We start from the raw sequence: 17,682 nt of genomic DNA, 5'->3' as shown, positions 1-17,682 counted from the left end.
TTTTTTTTTTTTTTTTTTAACTCTGAGTTTAATGGTTGGCCTGGGACACAACCATCACACACAAGCTGGGTGGTGGCACCCAGCTAGTGATAGGACCAGAGGGAATGGCCTCAAATTGTGCCAGGGGAGGGTCAGGTGGGAAATGAGGAGACATTTCTTCTCAGAAAGAGTGGTCAGGCGTTGGGACGGGTTGCCCAGGGAGGTGGTGGAGTCCCCGTCCCTGGGGGTGTTCAAGGACAGGTTGGACGTGGTGCTTGGGGACATGGTTTGGTGGGGGACAGTGGTGGTAGGGGGGGTGGTTGGATCAGGTGATCCTAGAGGGCTTTTCCAGCCTTAATGATTCTGTGATTCATTTACATAGACATATGGGCCATGCAGATCCCAGCTAGGCATCAGGACCTGCAGGACTGGAGTCTTCTGGGTGACCAGACTGACAAAAAATGCTCCAAGGTTGTTTGGAGAGGAAATCCCCTCATGGAGGCAAACTATAGCACAGCTTTGATGTTGTGACCATTGCTCTTGAATTAAACTAGGCTACCAGCTTGAGTATGGAGCAACACCGCCTCGATGTCCCATTAGGGACAGTGGCAGTCGTGGAGTTTCTCTATTGGATTCAACTGGTCATCTCTCCAGTGTATTGGAGTTATTAGGGCCAGCTCTAGCTGGATCAGAGGAGAGGTAGCAAAAACACTTGAAAAATAACCGGGACAATGGAATAACCAGAACAATATGGACTAGTGAGAGGTCTGGAGTCTCTTTCAGAGGATAAATATATCGAACCTTGCTTCATTTTGTGTCCTCCTAAGGCCAGGCTCAGTCTGTCCTTAAGATAGGGTGTACGTCCATAATAAACTGGCACTTCCCTGCTCTTCCAGCCAGCATGTCCCGCAGCAGGAATCTGATCAGACAGTTACAGAGCCGTGGGTCCAGCTGGAGACAGGCTATAATAAACCTAATTTTTCAGCTTAATGTATCACAAGGTACTTTGTGGCAAATTTTCCCAATGTGGCAAGTTTGGAAACAGATTTTTCTCCAACAATGTTGCTTGCTTCACATGTATATCTGAAACTATCTTGCTGCGGGAGAAGGCTGGGGACACTCCTTCTACCATGTATAATGTGAAGAGACTTCAACATCTGAAGCACGCAAGGTGGGATGCTCAGATGTTGTAGATGAGAAATGCTCTGCACTCAGGGGAGAGTGGATGAGGATCGTCATCACTCACCCTTTCAATCAAAAATTCAGCTAGATGCACTGAATATAAGGGAATTCATATGTATGTAAACAGGAGGTGGATTTTTTTTCCTCCCCGCACTGGAAAGCTACCATTATATTTTTCTTTTTCTTTTTTTTTTTTTTTCTCCTTTTTTTTTAAATAGATACATATATACTGTTTTTTCAGTAAAGGGTATGATATATTTCAGGCAGCTAGAAATCCAGCATCGAACAACTGGATTATTTAGGTTGGAAGAGATGCATTGCCCTTCTTATCCATTATAGCTCCCTTAGTAATAGATGTCTGCCATTTCAGAGAAAATTGTGTGAAAGCAGTTTAGAAGAAACATATCAAAAATATCCTATCATGAGAGGAAGTGGCTTTCCGTCTTCCATCCCAAAACCTTTGAACCCAATCTTCAAAACCAAAAGTCTATCCTAATTAAAGTTAGAGCATATATTTTCGTATCTATACATTTGTGAAGCCTTCCAATGCTTTGAACCCAAACCCTGTTTGGGAAAAGTGATGGACACCATGGACAGTGCGGCTGCATAAGGAGCACCAAGGTTTTCCCAAATCTCGTAGTGACGCTTTGAAGCACAGCTTCAGTTTAACCTTTTCCTCACACTTTTCACCAGGAAATCCAGCACATCATTTCCATTATGCCATGCAAATTAATACGAATGAAGATGTCACTGAGGTAATTATGAATAATATGTGTGTACCTAAACAGAAGCAGCAAATCCATTAGTCACCCCTTTCTGAACTGCTGGGCTGCTTTCAGGAGGGAGGACAACTGTGCATTTCTGCAGGTAGCACTTAACAAAGGCATTTCTTGGGATATCTCATGACTAATACTGGGCCGAGCTTTGCACACGTTATTGTTGTACTGGGCAGCTTGGGAAGGTAGTTAAACCTTGTGCATGGGAAAACACCATTTAAGCACTCAATACAGACCATTTTAAAACTTACTTTAAAGTTACACTCCTCCAAAAGTAGTGGGATCTGTACTTTGAAGACCAACAGAAATTTTAGCTTTGTTCATAAGACTTTGGCCCAAAAAAGACAATTCCAACTCATACACACCTCCTGTGATAATCCATGTTGTGATCACAGGCACATGTCCTTGTTCTTTTTAAAGGACATAGGTTCACTTATCTGGATTCAGACATCTCCAGTTTTGTCTGACACCACAGTATTATTTGGTTTGAAGGAGCTACCGGCCTTGACATTCAACGTGAAATCCATTTCCTTCTTTTAACAAAAATAACATGTCTCCTGCCAGCCTTGCTTCACAGTTATCCGTAGCCCACCAGGACTACAACATCAATTCATGCTGTGGTGAGGGCGATAAGACCCCAAACTATTGGGTCTTCTCAGCTAATTCATCTTTCTCCTTCCCCTGAAACTTGTGGCTTATCTTTCACCAAAATACCATCCGGGGATTGTACCTTCCAGCCCCTCCCTGTTCCATTACCCCAACACAGAAAAGCCATTTCAGGATGGTGATTTCATTATACATCATTGATAGGGGATAAATTATTAAAGCAGATTCATAAAAAATGAAAGGCATTTTACACAGAGAAGGAGTCCTGACAGTAACCTAGATATGTCACAAAAGCTGATTGCCACCGCATAGGAAAACCTGCCCCTTGCTGGAGCAAAAAGGGGGAAATTATGAAAGATGTATGAGGGTGGGAGAAGAAACGAAGTGAGTGGAATGACAGAGTGGGAGATAAACACATCAAGGCAAAGGAAACAAAAGAGAGAACACAATGGAGGAAAGGGAGAGTGAATGGAGGTTAAATAATTCAGGTCAGGATTTTTAAGAGCCTTGAAGAAACAAGGAAGTGTGTCACCTATGAATCACTGCAAAATATTATAGTAAAATATGCTATTTGCAGCATTAGAAAGAGCTGTTGGACTTAGCCGTTTAGCAAGACCCTGACTGGTGTAAATCAGCAAAGAGTTAGCCAGTTTGGGGATATTCACACCCTCTTGAGGAATTGGCTGATAAATCAGAAGGGCAAATCCAAGAGGTGCAGCTTCAATAGTTTTGGCCTCTGCATCACAGATGCTCTTGGCCCCAAATCCCAATTGAATCCCCGCTTGTTTCTGCGCTGGTACTTGATGGATCTGCCTGACAGCTCCCCCCAGCCTCCGAGCTCCTTCAGCCGCTGCTTCATTACATGGAAATAACCCTTCAGATTAGGAGTTCTGCATCATTAATCCACGTTAATGCCCTCAGTGCCTCCTGTGAACTCTGTACATCTCCTCAGCCCTGGGCGTGCTTTTCTCTGAAATGTAGTGCAAGTCCTCCAAGCCGTGCATCCTGAGACCTGCAAAGGGTGAAATCAAGTTTGGAGCACACTTGTGAGCACCTTTCTCTTCTTTTTCTCCCTTGGGGGCATGTCCTTTATGGCTCGGTTTTATTACCCACCTCCTGGGGGTCAAAAAGCTTTGCCTCCTTCCTCTATCTCCCTCCACTGCATTTCATTTCTGATCTGGAAATATTCTCTTCCTTTCCTTGCTCTCATTTCTGGTCTCCTGCATTATTCTTATGTTAGCCTTGGCTTTGCTTGCCTGGAGAATACCCTCCCCTCCACCAGCCTTACACATCTGTACCACTGCTGATACAAAGCACAGCCAAGGCTGTATGGATGTACCAAGCATGCCAGCGATGAAACCAGTCATGCAAAATTAGTCTTGCTGGTGGGAGGATAATTCCTATTAATCACATCTATTACAGTAACACCTCAGGATAAGTGAAAGATGAGTAGAGTAGTGAATAGCCCAAAATGAGGAAAACTCCCAGCACTGAACACTTTGCAATCTATAAAGAGGAACACGGTAAGAAATGGTGTACAATAAACCAAGTGGGATATATGATGGTCAGTAACTTGATTATTTTTGAGAGTTCTGGGGGCAGCAGTTGTCACCTGGAGGAAGAGGAGGGAAATATTAGTGATGGAAAACAGAATCTGTCAGGATACAGAAATTGTTACCGTTTCTTAATATTCCAGCTTGTGGCAAAATGAAAAATTTGGGATGAGAAGGGGGAGCACTCAAGTTAAATCAGTGCATTGCATTTGTATATGAAATGAAACCTAAATCCTTTTATTTGGTTGGTCTGAAATATTGTGCCTAGTTTTGTTGGGAAAAACACACACACATACAAACAAGTTTATTTATGAGTTACATAAATGTTTTTAAAGTGGACATCTTCTGCCTTGATTTGGGTCAGTGTTTAAATCAACACTGCCATTTCAAAGCCTACGTCCATGAAATCTCACCTTCCTACTTCAGAAACATTTCCTCACAGCTTTCACTGGTGAAATGAAATTCAGTGGCTGCTTGTTCCTGCCCTCACCATGTGCAGAACCACTCCAGGGAGCTGAAGAGGCAGAAAAACAGTCGGTATTTTGTTGAATGTTGGGTTTGGGTTTTCTGCCCCTGTAAATCTGTTTCCTGATGATCAGATACCTTCAGGGGAAAAAGCTTATTCTGATTTCCGCCATGGATATCTGGATTACTACAAATGATGGCATATAGATAAGATCCTTGGCTGACAATTTTTTCTCAGAATCTGAATCAGAGATAAGTGATTGGACATCAGAGAGCAGCAGCCAGATGCCCACGAGGTCCCTCTGCCCCGGGACACCAGCAGCTCCAGGAATCTGGAACAAAACTTCCTGCAGGCCAACGACATCTGGCGCTGGAGCTTTGGACCAGGCTCCTCTCTAATAATTGTGCAATCATGGTAATTATACACAAAAAAAAGTTAATTACTTAATCATGTGTTACAAGGCCCCTTCAGCTAGTAAGCGAGGCACACGCTCAGCGCAATTATTCACAGGCATGTAATCTACTTCCCTTTGTGCTGAATATTTCATTAGTTGCTATTCACATCTTCTCGGAGGTGCTTTGCAATGGTTCAGTGATTGGATTTACTCTAGTTTCTTCTTGGCTTGTACAAACCATGTCACTACATATACTCCTCTGTATTTTATCCCTTTAGCAAGAAGAGGGGAATCTTTCCAACCTCCTGTTGCCAAAGAGAACTCACGACACAACCATCAGGATCTCAAGGCATTGTTATTACTACTTTTCAAGGTCCTTTGGGCGGGTCCCAGTGTTTTTGTCCCGTGTCTGTGCAGCTTTTGGCACCCTTGGGATTTTGGCCATCACGGGGTGCCTGAGCAGTGGCACAATATGAATAAGGAATAGCAGTAGGAACCAAGGGGCGCTGCAGGAGGAGATTGAATTTACAAGTCAGACCTCCTTCTACAGCTGGCCCAGCCAAGGTTGGAAATACTCTTGATTTCCAACACAGGAGTCTGTATATGAGGAGCACGTCTATAGGAGGAGGAGGTGTATCAGGGCCAGGGGCTTGCATATACACTTTGAAATACTTAGACAACTTCTCCGAGCCCAATGCAGTTTCCTTCTGAACTGGACTCTGGTTTTGGAGCTGCTGTGCTCCATGGAAGCTGCCCAGCTCTCCCTACCTCTGCTGCCTTGAGTAATCAATTCCGGGGGGAAAAACAGCCTTCTGCTTAAGGTTAGTGCTTGTGCAAGGTGAAAAAAATCCTGCTCCAAGTGCCACAATCCTCAGGCTAAACCTAGAGGTATTTATTAAAGTCTGGATGCTTCGTGCTCTTGGCCATCTGCAGGGCTGTTAGGCTGGAGTACATCTCTCATTAAGTGCTGCATACATCATATGGACATAGGCAGCCTCACCCAAAAAAGAAGATGGAGATATAGCACAACACGCCTACTAATCCCATGAACCAGAAGCATTTCTCCTACATTTCTAGTTTGTACTTTACAATTTTTCAGCAAAAACTCTGATCTCTAATTCCAATTTGCCATCAAGGTGTCTTGTCCAGGATCTACCATAAATGGCAAATTGAACAAATTGGGTGTTAAAAGCCTCAGAAAAAGACCTGAGATGTTTTTGGCTACAATGCAATAGCAGGGAGATCAGCTGCTCTTCCAGATGCTGCACAAGACATTTTTAACCTGGTAACATCTGAATGTGGGTTCCTGACAGTGGCTGAGAATTTATAGTGCATTATAAAGCTTACAAGGATTTTGAAAAGACCTGCTGAGAGTGTCAGCTAGGCTTCCTGGATAACCTCTGAAACCCAGTATGATGCTTCCGTCTATGAATCTGAATTCCCTGTTGCCTGTGTAAATAAGAGAGAGCAATGAAAACAGTGCCATTTCACAGCACTGAATAAAGGGAGAACTGGACCCATTTTCTTTTTCTGACTTTACTGAAAATAAATCAAGGCACAGTCATGCTAACTGCATTATACAGATCCTGGTAACTTCTCAGTACTTGGGAGACAAGAGAAATTATCATTCAACTCTGATCATCAGCTTTATTATATGCCAGCCAGACGATACACATTTCATGCAGACTATACGTTTGCTCCAACCGTTGCTCAGAAGAAAGTGCTCAGCTTCATGTGCATTGGTCCTGCACTAAGGTACTTGGTTCTTGGTCTGTAGCACCAGGGTTTTTTTCAGGGGTCCTGCAAGCAGAGAAAGAGCATCATTGCAAAGCTGGCAGAGCAACTGGCTGGTGCACCAAAACAAAATGTCCTCCCCGAGCTAGAATTGGCTCTGCAGAGCACTCCCATGCAGCCCGCACGTGTTTGGTATGTTCTCAGGACGGTTGGTGAGCCTGGTCCTCGTCCCTGCAAGGAGCTGCTCCAAAACCCATGGATGTCCATAAAATCGGGAGGGCTGGAGCTCTTGACTTAGCTGGGATGAGGACCATGGGTCAGCTATGAAAAATGCTTGCCAATTGATTATAACCTGCAACGAAAGAGCACCTCGCTGTAAAATTGTCTCACAAAGAAGCAGTTTGTTTCCCTCAAGGCAGGCGGGGAAAGCCCTATAGCGCAGGGGAGCTCTTGAGCTGCTCAGGAAGTGCCCAGTGCCCATTAAAAAAAAAAAAAAAAAAAAAGGAAAGAAAGCCCATCTAACATGTGCTAAACCCCATCCAAGAGCACCTCCGTGACCCCTGGTGACACCAGGAGGTGCTGGTGACACTGAGGTGTAGGATCTGTGTTGTAGGATCTCTGGGGCCAGCTCTGTCTTTGGGGTAAAACAGCAGAGAAGCATCAACGTGAGCACCAAGTTTGCATTATGCAACACATGTTGTGGGGAAACTACAGCTCCTGTAGGGTAGGTTTGGGGTGGCCTTGGATGGAGCAAGAGGGAACAAGGCTCTGGAGGTAGGGTAGATGCTGTGGGGACAGTCTCTGGATGGATGTTGGAGGGAAGGATAGGGTTTGTTGGAGGAAGAGAGTGGAGGGGGTGCAGAGGGAAGGAAAGTGTAGGAAACAGGGGAATTCATCTTCATGAGGAAGGAGAAGGAGAAGGAAGATCTCCAGGGCTGAGGCAAGACGTGTGATGGATGGGGAGGGATCTGTGAGGCTGCAGAAAGCAAATGGAGAAGCAGGAGAAACCTGTTCAGCTTTAAAATGGATCTTTGTGTGGTGGTTGAATTAAGGAGACCCCCCCTGTGTCCTCCCAAGCCTGCCCTTGGCTTTGTGTAGGGAAAAACCCCAGCCTGGATCTTCATGAGGGGAAGGCGAGGCTGGCACTGGGGCCAGGAGAAGAGATGCTATAACCATCTCCTTGGCCGATGACACCAGAAAAAAACGGGACACTTGAGACAAACCTGCCCTGTACAAGAGGTTCATGGGGCAACACCATGTTTGAGCCACGGGAGGACAGCTCTTGCTCAAATACTCGCCCTCGTCCTGCCCTTCGTGCTTACAGGGAAGAGCCATTTATTGCCAGAAGTGGTTGGCAGAGGCTGGCAAGGTCTTTCCCCAGTGTCCCCAGTGTCACTGTTTGGGGACAGCTTGTGCAGGAGTCCTGCCAGCTTACTGGCTGCCTAACTGGGAATGGGGTGAGCCCAGCACCCTAAATAAAAGGATGAGGGATAATTCAGGGCAGCTCTTTGGGAAGCTGTCCGTGTCAGGTCCGACCAGCCCTGTGCTGCCGATGCGCAGACATTTGCTGGGACAGGACCTGTTTTTCTGGACTCTGGAGAAGGCTGTAGAGGTCGGCATGTCCTTGCCAGTGGGCAGCACATCTGAGGGCACCTGCACACCACTGGGAAGGTGGAAAGCTGCCCGCAGCTACTCCAGGTGCCAAGGAAGCAGCCAGGTGTCTGCACCTGGTCTACTATGGGGTGATGCAGCACCTATGGGGCCCAAGCTCAGGTCGTCTGTGTTGTGTGATGCTCCAGGTTGTAGCAGGGCAATGCCAGGCTAATCCCAGCTCTTCCTTGGGTTTGGTGTCCAACCCTGCTGGAGTTTTCAGGGGAACTCACCCTTTCCAGCAACCTCACTATGGTGCCTCTGCTGAGGCAGCCATGAAGGCTGGCATGTAGAGTGCGTGTCTGCAGGGTGGCTACTGCTCCGTTTTAATCCCTTGGCCCTTTCCTCGTGAGTGTGTGCGTCGTACAGCCATGTAGATGTGACTCTGTGATTCTGTAGCACAGACTGGCTAGGAGCCAGCCTCCTGCAGGAGAAAGAGGCTGTGTCCCATCCCCATCCCCATCCTCTTTGTTTGCATCGAATACATAGAATCGCGTGATTGTCCTTCCCAGTAAATCTCATTCAGAACCTGTTTTAAGCAGGGAGGAGTATAGAGGGGGAGGTAATTACATTATTTTCCCCAGGTGTTGGTGCCCAGGGACAATGCAGCATTGCACAGCCTCTCACAAGCCCCAGCTGCTCTCTGTGGGGCTGCACAACGAGGTCCAGCCCTGGGTACCGGCCTTGGGAAGAGTGTGCTGGGAGGGTGAAAATCAGAGGGTTGGAAAGAAAGACAGATCCTGAACCGTAACAAGTCCTAACACAAAAGCAGCAACATTTAGAAATAGTCTTTGTCTCAGCCAAGCAAGGAAACAGGCTGGAGATCTTTGCATGCATGAGGGCTGCCGGCGGCCAACCTTTGCCTGGTGAAACCCATTTGTGAAGGAGAGGTTAATTACGTGATGTGACAAGGTGAGAAATGGAGAACGGGTGGATTGGAGGTGACAGATCATTACTCAGGTTACAGCCAAGAGACAGAAACGTAGAAAATTCAGCAGGGGTTCATTTCCCAGAGGCAGCACCTGGTGTCTGGAAAAAGCCAGATGACCACCACGAACACACTTGGCATGGTCTTTTCTTTGCTGGTCCTGGTGTAAAAGCAGGGAGCACACCAGGACCTCCAGACACTTCTGATGGGCAACATCCCTTGCAAGGACTGTGCTCTTGTGCCTTGGAGTCCAAACTTGCTTCCAACGATGGTGGGTCCTGGCGGAGTTATCCCGTTGTTCACAGATGTGGGGGACCTGCCCATGGCTCACCCCTCCCCTGTTTCTCCAAAGGTTTTGGTGGCCTCACATCAAAACAGAGCTGGTGATGTTTATCCTCCTCTGCAAAATTATCTTCATTCAAAGCAGTTTAACTATTCGGAAGTCATAAAGCAGAGTCAACTCCAGGCACACGGAAAATTAGACAATGCTTTCAAGAGCAACTAGAAGTAGAAGGAATCCTCTCGTGGTGGCTCAGGAACAGCAACACAGCTCTAGGCACACATATCTGTGAAGTCTGATATCAAAGGGATATTTTTTTGCAAAGAAGCATGAGAAATCTGTCTCTTCTTTCCCAGATAACTCAGGTGAGGAGACGGCTGTCCTCTGGGGAAGAACTGACCTCTTGGTTGGGGCGCTTGCCCAGGATAGCAGTGACAGGTTCATGTTTCTTGGAAGACATATGCTCATCTATTCCTGGGCACACACTTTAACAATGAGGTTAGAAAACATGGTCAGTCACTTCTTCTGAATGCTTTATTGTACTTTGCACACCAAGTTTGCTTTCAGTAGAGCAGTGACAGAAACACAAGTCTTCTTTGTCCTGGGAAACAGCCTTAGTGCTGTACTCAGCATCTGGTCTCCGTCACATCCCTTGGAAAAAGCAGCAGCACCAAGCAGTGGGAGCTATACCTGCAAGTTACAGCAGGCAAACGAACTGCTTCAGCCTGGGTCTGGATCTAATCTAGACACCCCAGTGTCATGCAGGCATCTTGTCCTAAATACATTCACTCCTTAACGCTGAGCAGCTGAGATTTTTGGCTGTTATTTTACACTGCTCTAGAGCTTCTTCACTTTTGGAGCCTAGAGTATGAGTTTGGAGGAAGAGAAGGCACAGTGAAAGCACAGCAGGAGGGAGTAGGTATGGGAGCTATTGCCCACACCAAGTGATCCTCTTTTCCCACTGCATCACTCCAGTATCTACACCAAAATTCCTACAGCCTGGAGAAGTCAGCACAACCCAGCTGCAGGTCTCACTTGTCCTTGAGTGTATCTCCAGGATTCTCATAGGGAGGACTGACCCTCCCCATACATTTCCTCTCTTCTGTGTGCTCTTGCACTGCCAAAGTCAGGCAGAACATCAGAGAAGGAAGCCTGGGGGACCAAGCACTGCTTGATCCATGCCCAACAAGCTTCACTTTGGCCTTGAGTTAGGTCTTCTGACCTAACATCTGCAAATGGCCCATGAAACCAAGACAGATGGCCACACTGTGAGCCTGGCTGTTCGCTCAGCTTGGAAAGAGTCTCCTTTGCTTTCTGGCAGAGTGGTGTGTACTGAGACCTCCAGCCAGCATGGACCAAATAGCACTGTCAGGCAATAAATTAGGAAAAGGAAGGCTGACAGTGAGCTAGGAGAGAGCAGGGGGCCCCCTGAGACTTCGTCACAGTTGGGTCCCTGCTGTTCTCACAGGGTGAAGGGACCATGGGCAGGTTTAGTCCAAGCCCGGGATGGAAGAAGCAGATGTTCAGGGCATCTTCTGAACCTCCAGAAGCCTCCTGTGCATCTATCTCTGAAACATGCCCTGCTGCTAAGCCAGCTTCTGCTTCTTCCCCTGAGAGGTGCATCTGCTTGGTTTTCCAGCGATGCACTTCTGCCCACTGCTTTCTCTATTGTGTCGAGAAACACAATTTCTTCCACGTTGGTTTCTTCTGACATATAGGAAATACATTTCTTTTAACATCAGCTTCTTCTGCCCTGGGCTACAAGACTTCTCCTTTGTTCTCCTCAGTTGCTGCATTTGTTGAGCCACCTGCCAGCCCAGGACATCTCTACACAATGCTGGAGAAAGGCCAAGCTCTTATCAGATGCATCAAAATTGCAAAGGACAGACAGTCACGCAGCTCTGAATATGCCAGGCTCCCACTTAGACAACAAAGCTTGTCCCTGTGGCTGTAAAAAAGAAAGAAAGGCACCAAGGAACAGAAACACAAGCAGAGCCATCCCAAAAGACTACAGACAGAGCCGTGGTAGCAGGACCAACTGAGGACTGGTCATGAGGACAAACACACCGGGCACTTGCAGACACAGCCACTGAAGCCACACCAAGAAATGAGAGAAAGAAAAGGGCCGTCGGAGGGTGAGGTATTGTTTATTCCAAGCAGCGAATGCTACCACACAGTACAGGCAAAGAAAAAAGGCTTACAGTCCAAGAGAGACGAGACCAGACACCAGACAGTAACTCAGGGAGGGGAAGGAGAAGATCCCTGGTAGAGGTGGGTATTTGGGATGCCCTGGAGGTGCTGAAAGTGGGAGAAAGGGAAGGCTTGGGGAAGTAGCTGTGGGGCAGAGGCTTGCAGGGAGGATGGTGGGAAAATGAGTTTGAAGGTAAGAAGGAAGACGTTGTGGAGGGTGGACAGGGTATGGTGGGGTGGTGAGGGCATTGAAAATGCATGGGAAGGAGCTGGAGAAGGACTTGGGGAGAGGGGACGGAGCAGGAGCAAGGATGTCCACTGCCTTGTGGTTCCAAAGCACCAATTCACCAGGGGAGCCCTGCAAGTGTGCTCCTCACCCGTGGTTGGACCCAGACCCCTCCCAGAGCCAGGCAGGGTAGAATCCTAGAATCATTATGGTTGGAAAAGCCCTCCAAGATCATCTGGTCCAACCATCCCCCTACCACCACTGTCACCCACCAAACCATGTTCCTAAGCGCTATGTCCAACCTTGCCTTGAACACCCCCAGGGACGGGGACTCCACCACCTCCCTGGGCAACCCGTCCCAATGCCTGACCGCTCTTGCTGAGAAGAAATGTCTCCTCATTTCCAACCCGAACCTCCCCTGGCACAACTTGAGGCCGTTCCCTCTGGTCCTATCCCTGGTTACCTGTGAGCAGAGGCCGACCCCCAGCTCCCCACCCCTTCCTTTCAGGCAGTTGCAGAGAGCAATAAGGTCTGCCCTGAGCCTCCTCTTCTCCAGCCCAAACCCCCCCAGGTCCCTCAGCCTCTCCTCACAGGACTTGTGTCCCAGGCCCTTCCCCAGCTTCGGAGCCCTTCTCTGGACACGCTCCAGGGCCTCGATGTCCTTCTGGTAGCGAGGGGCCCAAAGCTGAACCCAGCACTCGAGGTGCGGCCTCACCACAGCAGAGCACGGGGGGACGATCACCTCCCTGGCCCCGCTGGCTGCACTACTCCTGACACAGGCCAGGATGCTCCTCACAGATATATGGGAAGAATCAGCTTTTCTTGGGGGCTGAGGGCTGCAGCGTGGCTCTGGCTAGGGTGGGGTGGGAGGTGGAGAGATGACAACAAGGGGGGGTTCAGAAGTGTTCCCCCTTTCCATCTCTCGCACCAGCAAACTGCTGACAGTGAAGGAGGGGTTATGGTTACGATGCCCCAGTGCCCTCACACATCCCCAGGATCTGTCACTACTCCTCATCCATCATTTTCTGGCAGTTGTTTTCCGTGGATTAGGCTCCCTGCAGGGAAAGCTGGCGTTTTAGACAGCACAAAGGTGCCTTGCATCCCTTAGCAGGCCTTTCTTTCATCCTTGGGCTCACATCTCCTCCGCATGACAGTCCTCATCAGGCAGCTGTTTCCAAGGCGCCCTGAAACAGAAAATAAGTCTGGTTACAAGCAATCTCCACAGTTCACGATAAACAGCCAGTCCTGAAGTACTCAGAGCTGTGCCACCCCTCCCTGCAGACATCTGAGTTGTGAATAGGCTCAGCTGCATTACTGGAATCACTCCCAGCCCAAAAACCTCGTGGGGATAAGGGCAAATTGAGGCAGGCTGTGAAATCCCCAACTGGATCAAACTTACCAAGACACTGCTCGAAATGGGGAGAGCTGAAGTCGGTGTCTGCACATCACGATATTTTGCAGCAATGTGCAAGATTCTGTTCGTGGTGCTGAGCATGGTCATGTCTTCACACTTCTTCCTGCACAGCTCCTCTTCTTCAGCTCATGTTGGCGTTGCTGTTGGGGAGGGTGGTTATTCCCTGGATGCCAGGAGGTGCCAGCTATGGCAGAGACATCTTCCTAAAGAGTCCCTTTCTCTCCTGCGCTGGCACACCTCTAAACAAACCCCAAGTCCAAAGGATCCTGAGAAGCAAGAGGCTGCATTTGTACAAGGGCTGACATGTCAGCTGATGAAATACCCCTGCTCCTGCCCCTGTTTACCAGCCAGGGACGTCAGGTAATGGTCAGTGAGGTTTTCAGAGGAAGCTCAGAGATTTGGTAACAGCAAGAAGTAAACCTCAGTCCTGTGCCCAAGCCACACAAGCTCCAGCTCCCATCTGATGCCAGGAATGGCAACATCCCACAAAGGGAGGGATGGAGAGCATCAGGCACCAATTTCTTCATCCCCAACCTCTTCATCCTCCCCTGCACAAGTCTCCCAGGTGTGTGAGCACACGATGCATCTGAAAGCACCGGATTACACCCAGCCAGCGCCTCCACACCAAATTTCCTTCTAAGACAAAGCATTTAATTTTTAGTAACTCAGTTCCAGCGCTTTGTAGAGACATCACTCTCACAACAGCCCTTGGGAATGGGTGGGCAGTGCCTGTCGCTAATGACCTGGTGAAGATTAATGAGTTAGTCAGTAGCAGTGGATTCAGACAGTGATGGCTGATGAACAGGGAGCCCAGGTCCCAAATGCTTGGTCTCAGCCCAATTGGTCCTGCTGTCTGCTAGAAAAGCATCTAGGAGGTACTTTCTCCTAGAAAACCATCAAATCCCCTCCAAGTGTGCAGGCTTTGCAATGTGGAGCAACTTCAGAGAGCAATAGGGCAGCAAGGGGATGTTCTCCAGCACTGAGTGTGGGTGCCTGGGTGGGACCAGACCGCATATCCATGCTGCGGCAGGGGAAGGACACTCTGCCTTTGTGTCTTGGTGGAAACATTTTGCAGGCCAACATGTACTGTCGCAGATAAGCCCCATCAATGACCAGTCTCTTAAGAGTGAACATTTTCTCCAGTATGAACTGTGGAGGGGTGAAATGATAAATCCCAGGACCTACAGCCCAGCCGAAACACTTCAGAACTCATGTAGTTATGCATGATGGATGAATGGATGAGGCTGGTGGAGAAGGGAGAGGGAAGGCAGTGATATGGCAGGACATCAGAAAGCAGCATTGTTGTTAGCATGTAGTCACAGATGGAATAAATTCAGAAAGTGAGCTGTAAACGAGGCAGTGATGAAAAATAGCACCCAGCAATGGCAATGCAGAAAAAGGTCAGTGCTCCATGGAAGGCAGCATCACAATGCTGGAGGAGAGATTTCAGCATACAGCCCCAAAGCAGGCAATTTTTCCCAGGTAGGTGGGGATGTTATTGGAATATCCATTAAAAGAGAAAACATGGTCAAAAATAAAAACTGCAGGTAGGAGGTTACAGGCTAGGTAAAAGAAAAAAAGAGATGAAACTAAGAGTAGGGTTCACCGTTTTGAAACCAAGCTGTGTCCTCAGCCCTGCTTTGTTCTGAACCACTATTTTCCCAGAGAGCCAGCACTCCCACCAATGCACAAGTCAGTGCTTTGCACTTCCACAGTGCCAAGTGCCTGTTCAAAGCTGGCCAGGCTTGCTGTGCATTGAAAGTGCTCATCCCAAGCATCTGCCACCTCCTTTCAGCATGGATTTATAGCCCTTGGACCCCTCGTGGGTCCTTCAGGAGGTTCGGGGCACAAGCGAAAGCTGTAGGCAGTTGGGAAAGGGCGTGTAAATAAATCACTTGGGGCCACAGCATCTCCCCTCCCTCCAGCTCCCGGAGGAGCCCGGTGTCTGCTCTCTGCTCCGGTGCAGCGTGCACACGAGCGAGGTGCAGCAGCAGCCGGCGTGCCAGACACTCACCGCACGGACGCTCTGCTCAACACACGGTATGCGTATATAAAATAAAAGCCAACTACCTGCTCCGTCCACATGACTTCACTGTCCATCTTCACCTTTGCAAACGCTTAGCTTTCGCGTCAGGCTAGTCTGAGGGCAGCAGGCACCTAAAGGGAGTCAGACTGCAACAGCTCAGTTGTATCCCTACGGCAGGCATGGAGGGCGGGCATCCAAACCTGATTACAGTTGGGAGGGTATTTCACTTAGCTGTGCTTCTTATCGAGAAAACAAGATCAAGGAGGTGGTATTCGTCTTTAGCATTTATTTATCATTGGAAAAAAAAAAAAAAGAAAAAACCCTTTGAGCAAGCAAAGATCACAAGCACGTCACAATCAATTGGCTATACATTAATTTGTGTGTGTGTGTCTGTGTGTGTGTGTGTGTCTGTGTCATTCTCATACGAACAGCAAGAATGAAAAAGCACCACGAGGAGGTGTGCTTAACACATTACAAGAGACAATTTGTGATATGCAACCAAACCCAGGCCACAAAATATTAATTAGACACTTCCTATCTGCCTCCAAGAGGCAAGAGTTTGTGGAATTCATGGGAGCCGTGTTTTTACACCAGACGCGTTGCAAATGAAGAAGCAGGTGATCGGTGTGCAAAGCAGTCAGAAAACAGGAGCTTGGTAAGCAGTTAGCACCATTTTGCAGAAAGGAGAAACAGTACAATACAGTGAAAATGAGAAAGCAAGCAACTGACAGCATAGGAACTTTCACAGGGCAGAAAGCAAAACATTGTTTTTTTTTTTTCTTTTTACAAGGAAAGCAAAAATATATTACAAGTTAGCGGTGAAACAGTCAGCATTGTGGTAGCTGGAAACAGAACAGCAGAGCACTCTTTCCCAGTGGGATCGACAAGCTCAGAGTCCAAAGTGAACTTGAAACGGCAGAGTTTTTGTCTCCTTTCTGATAAACCTGAGTGGGCCGGACGGGCAGAAAGTCTGTGGGAGGTTGAGCAATGCAGGATTTCACCCTGAGGCCTGACTCTACTGCTGTTCCCGGCACTAAATGCGATGCTAAACCATGTGCTCAGATGTATGCTGAGGACCTGGTGCAATGGAGCAAAGGAAGGATTCACATCCCTACTCGGTGGCCCTCTAAGATGGAGGCCCTGATGGTTTCCCAGGCTCTTTCTGCAAAAATTGAAACCTTCCAAGGCTCATTCATCCCACCCAAAGAGAGGTGTCCAAACGAGGCAGATAAATGGCCCTTGGAAGGTGACTCCACTAAAGAAGGCGCTTTGACCACTGGCAAGCCCTTCACGTCTAGCTTTGCAGTCAGAAACCTCCAAAACCTTTGTGTATTAAGGAAATATAAGGCCACATTCTGACCACTCACTGTTCATATTTAATTCAAACACCATGATGGATGCTCTTCATGGAGAAGAAGCAACCTTGAGGACCAGGATGTTGAGTAACTGATCCAGGCTGTGGATACGCTCGGGTTAGGTGGTCGGAGCATGGCTCTTACTGACATCCCTTGGGCAAAATTTGGTTCCCATTGAATTCAAGGGCTAAATTACCACTGAATTCAAGGCTAGATGGTGGCAACTGCGCTGTCACTTGGAATGTGAAATTTAGGGCAAAAAAATAACCAGGAGCGTGGCATTGTGTGGTCTTTCTATGTGTGCAGTGAGCTCAGCGTGCTGGGCTGTTGGTAACTGTCTACGTGCCTTCCTGACATTTTCTGCCTGCTGCCACACGTCATCTTCACGGCTGTTGCTATATCCTGAGATAAGAAGGGACGTTATTGAAGAGTGTGAAGATGGATGAAGCACCTAAATGCCAAGAAACCACACAGAATCTCGGAAGCTGTGGCTCCTCTGGCCAGCTGCCCCTTGTGCAATGGGGTGGGAAGAGCTGGGAGCTGCGTTCCCCTCCGCGAATTCAGCGCAAGCCTTTCACCGAGCTGCTCTGGAGACAGAGCTGAGCTTTGCACTCGAGCAGTGCTGCAGGGGCTTCTGAGCACTCAGAAAAAGCAATGGTCACTATGGACAGGTCAGCGTCTCCATGGAGCATGCACATCGAAAATGCATTACATTTGCAAAGATTTCCACAGTTTTACTTCCTGGAGGATTTCCCTGGTTTCCTCCTAAACATCGGAGGTTTAAATATATATATTTCTATATATGAATATATATTTTCCACATACACAACCTGACTAGCTCATAGCACACAGTTCTAACACAGCTAAGCTTGGAAATACACCACTGAATTCAGAACACTACACTTACTTATACTCAAAGCTTT

The 17,682-nt window shown here is 47.9% G+C and overlaps 1 protein-coding gene across 1 annotated transcript in view; it reads right to left on the bottom strand.

The window, feature by feature from the left end:
* Window positions 1-6,599: 6,599 nt before the first annotated feature.
* The window catches only part of MAP6 (microtubule associated protein 6), a 36,978-nt gene continuing 25,895 nt past the window's right edge, over window positions 6,600-17,682 (bottom strand). The window contains exon 4 of the mRNA XM_083834238.1: window positions 6,600-6,756. Coding sequence (XP_083690364.1) covers window positions 6,687-6,756 — 70 coding nt within the window. The 3' untranslated portion in view covers window positions 6,600-6,686. The remainder of the gene's footprint in view (window positions 6,757-17,682) is intronic.

Source organism: Anser anser (assembly GCF_964211835.1).
Source record: "Anser anser genome assembly, chromosome: 1".
Classification (NCBI taxonomy): domain Eukaryota; kingdom Metazoa; phylum Chordata; class Aves; order Anseriformes; family Anatidae; genus Anser; species Anser anser.
This window is presented reverse-complemented; position numbering and strand designations above follow the sequence as displayed.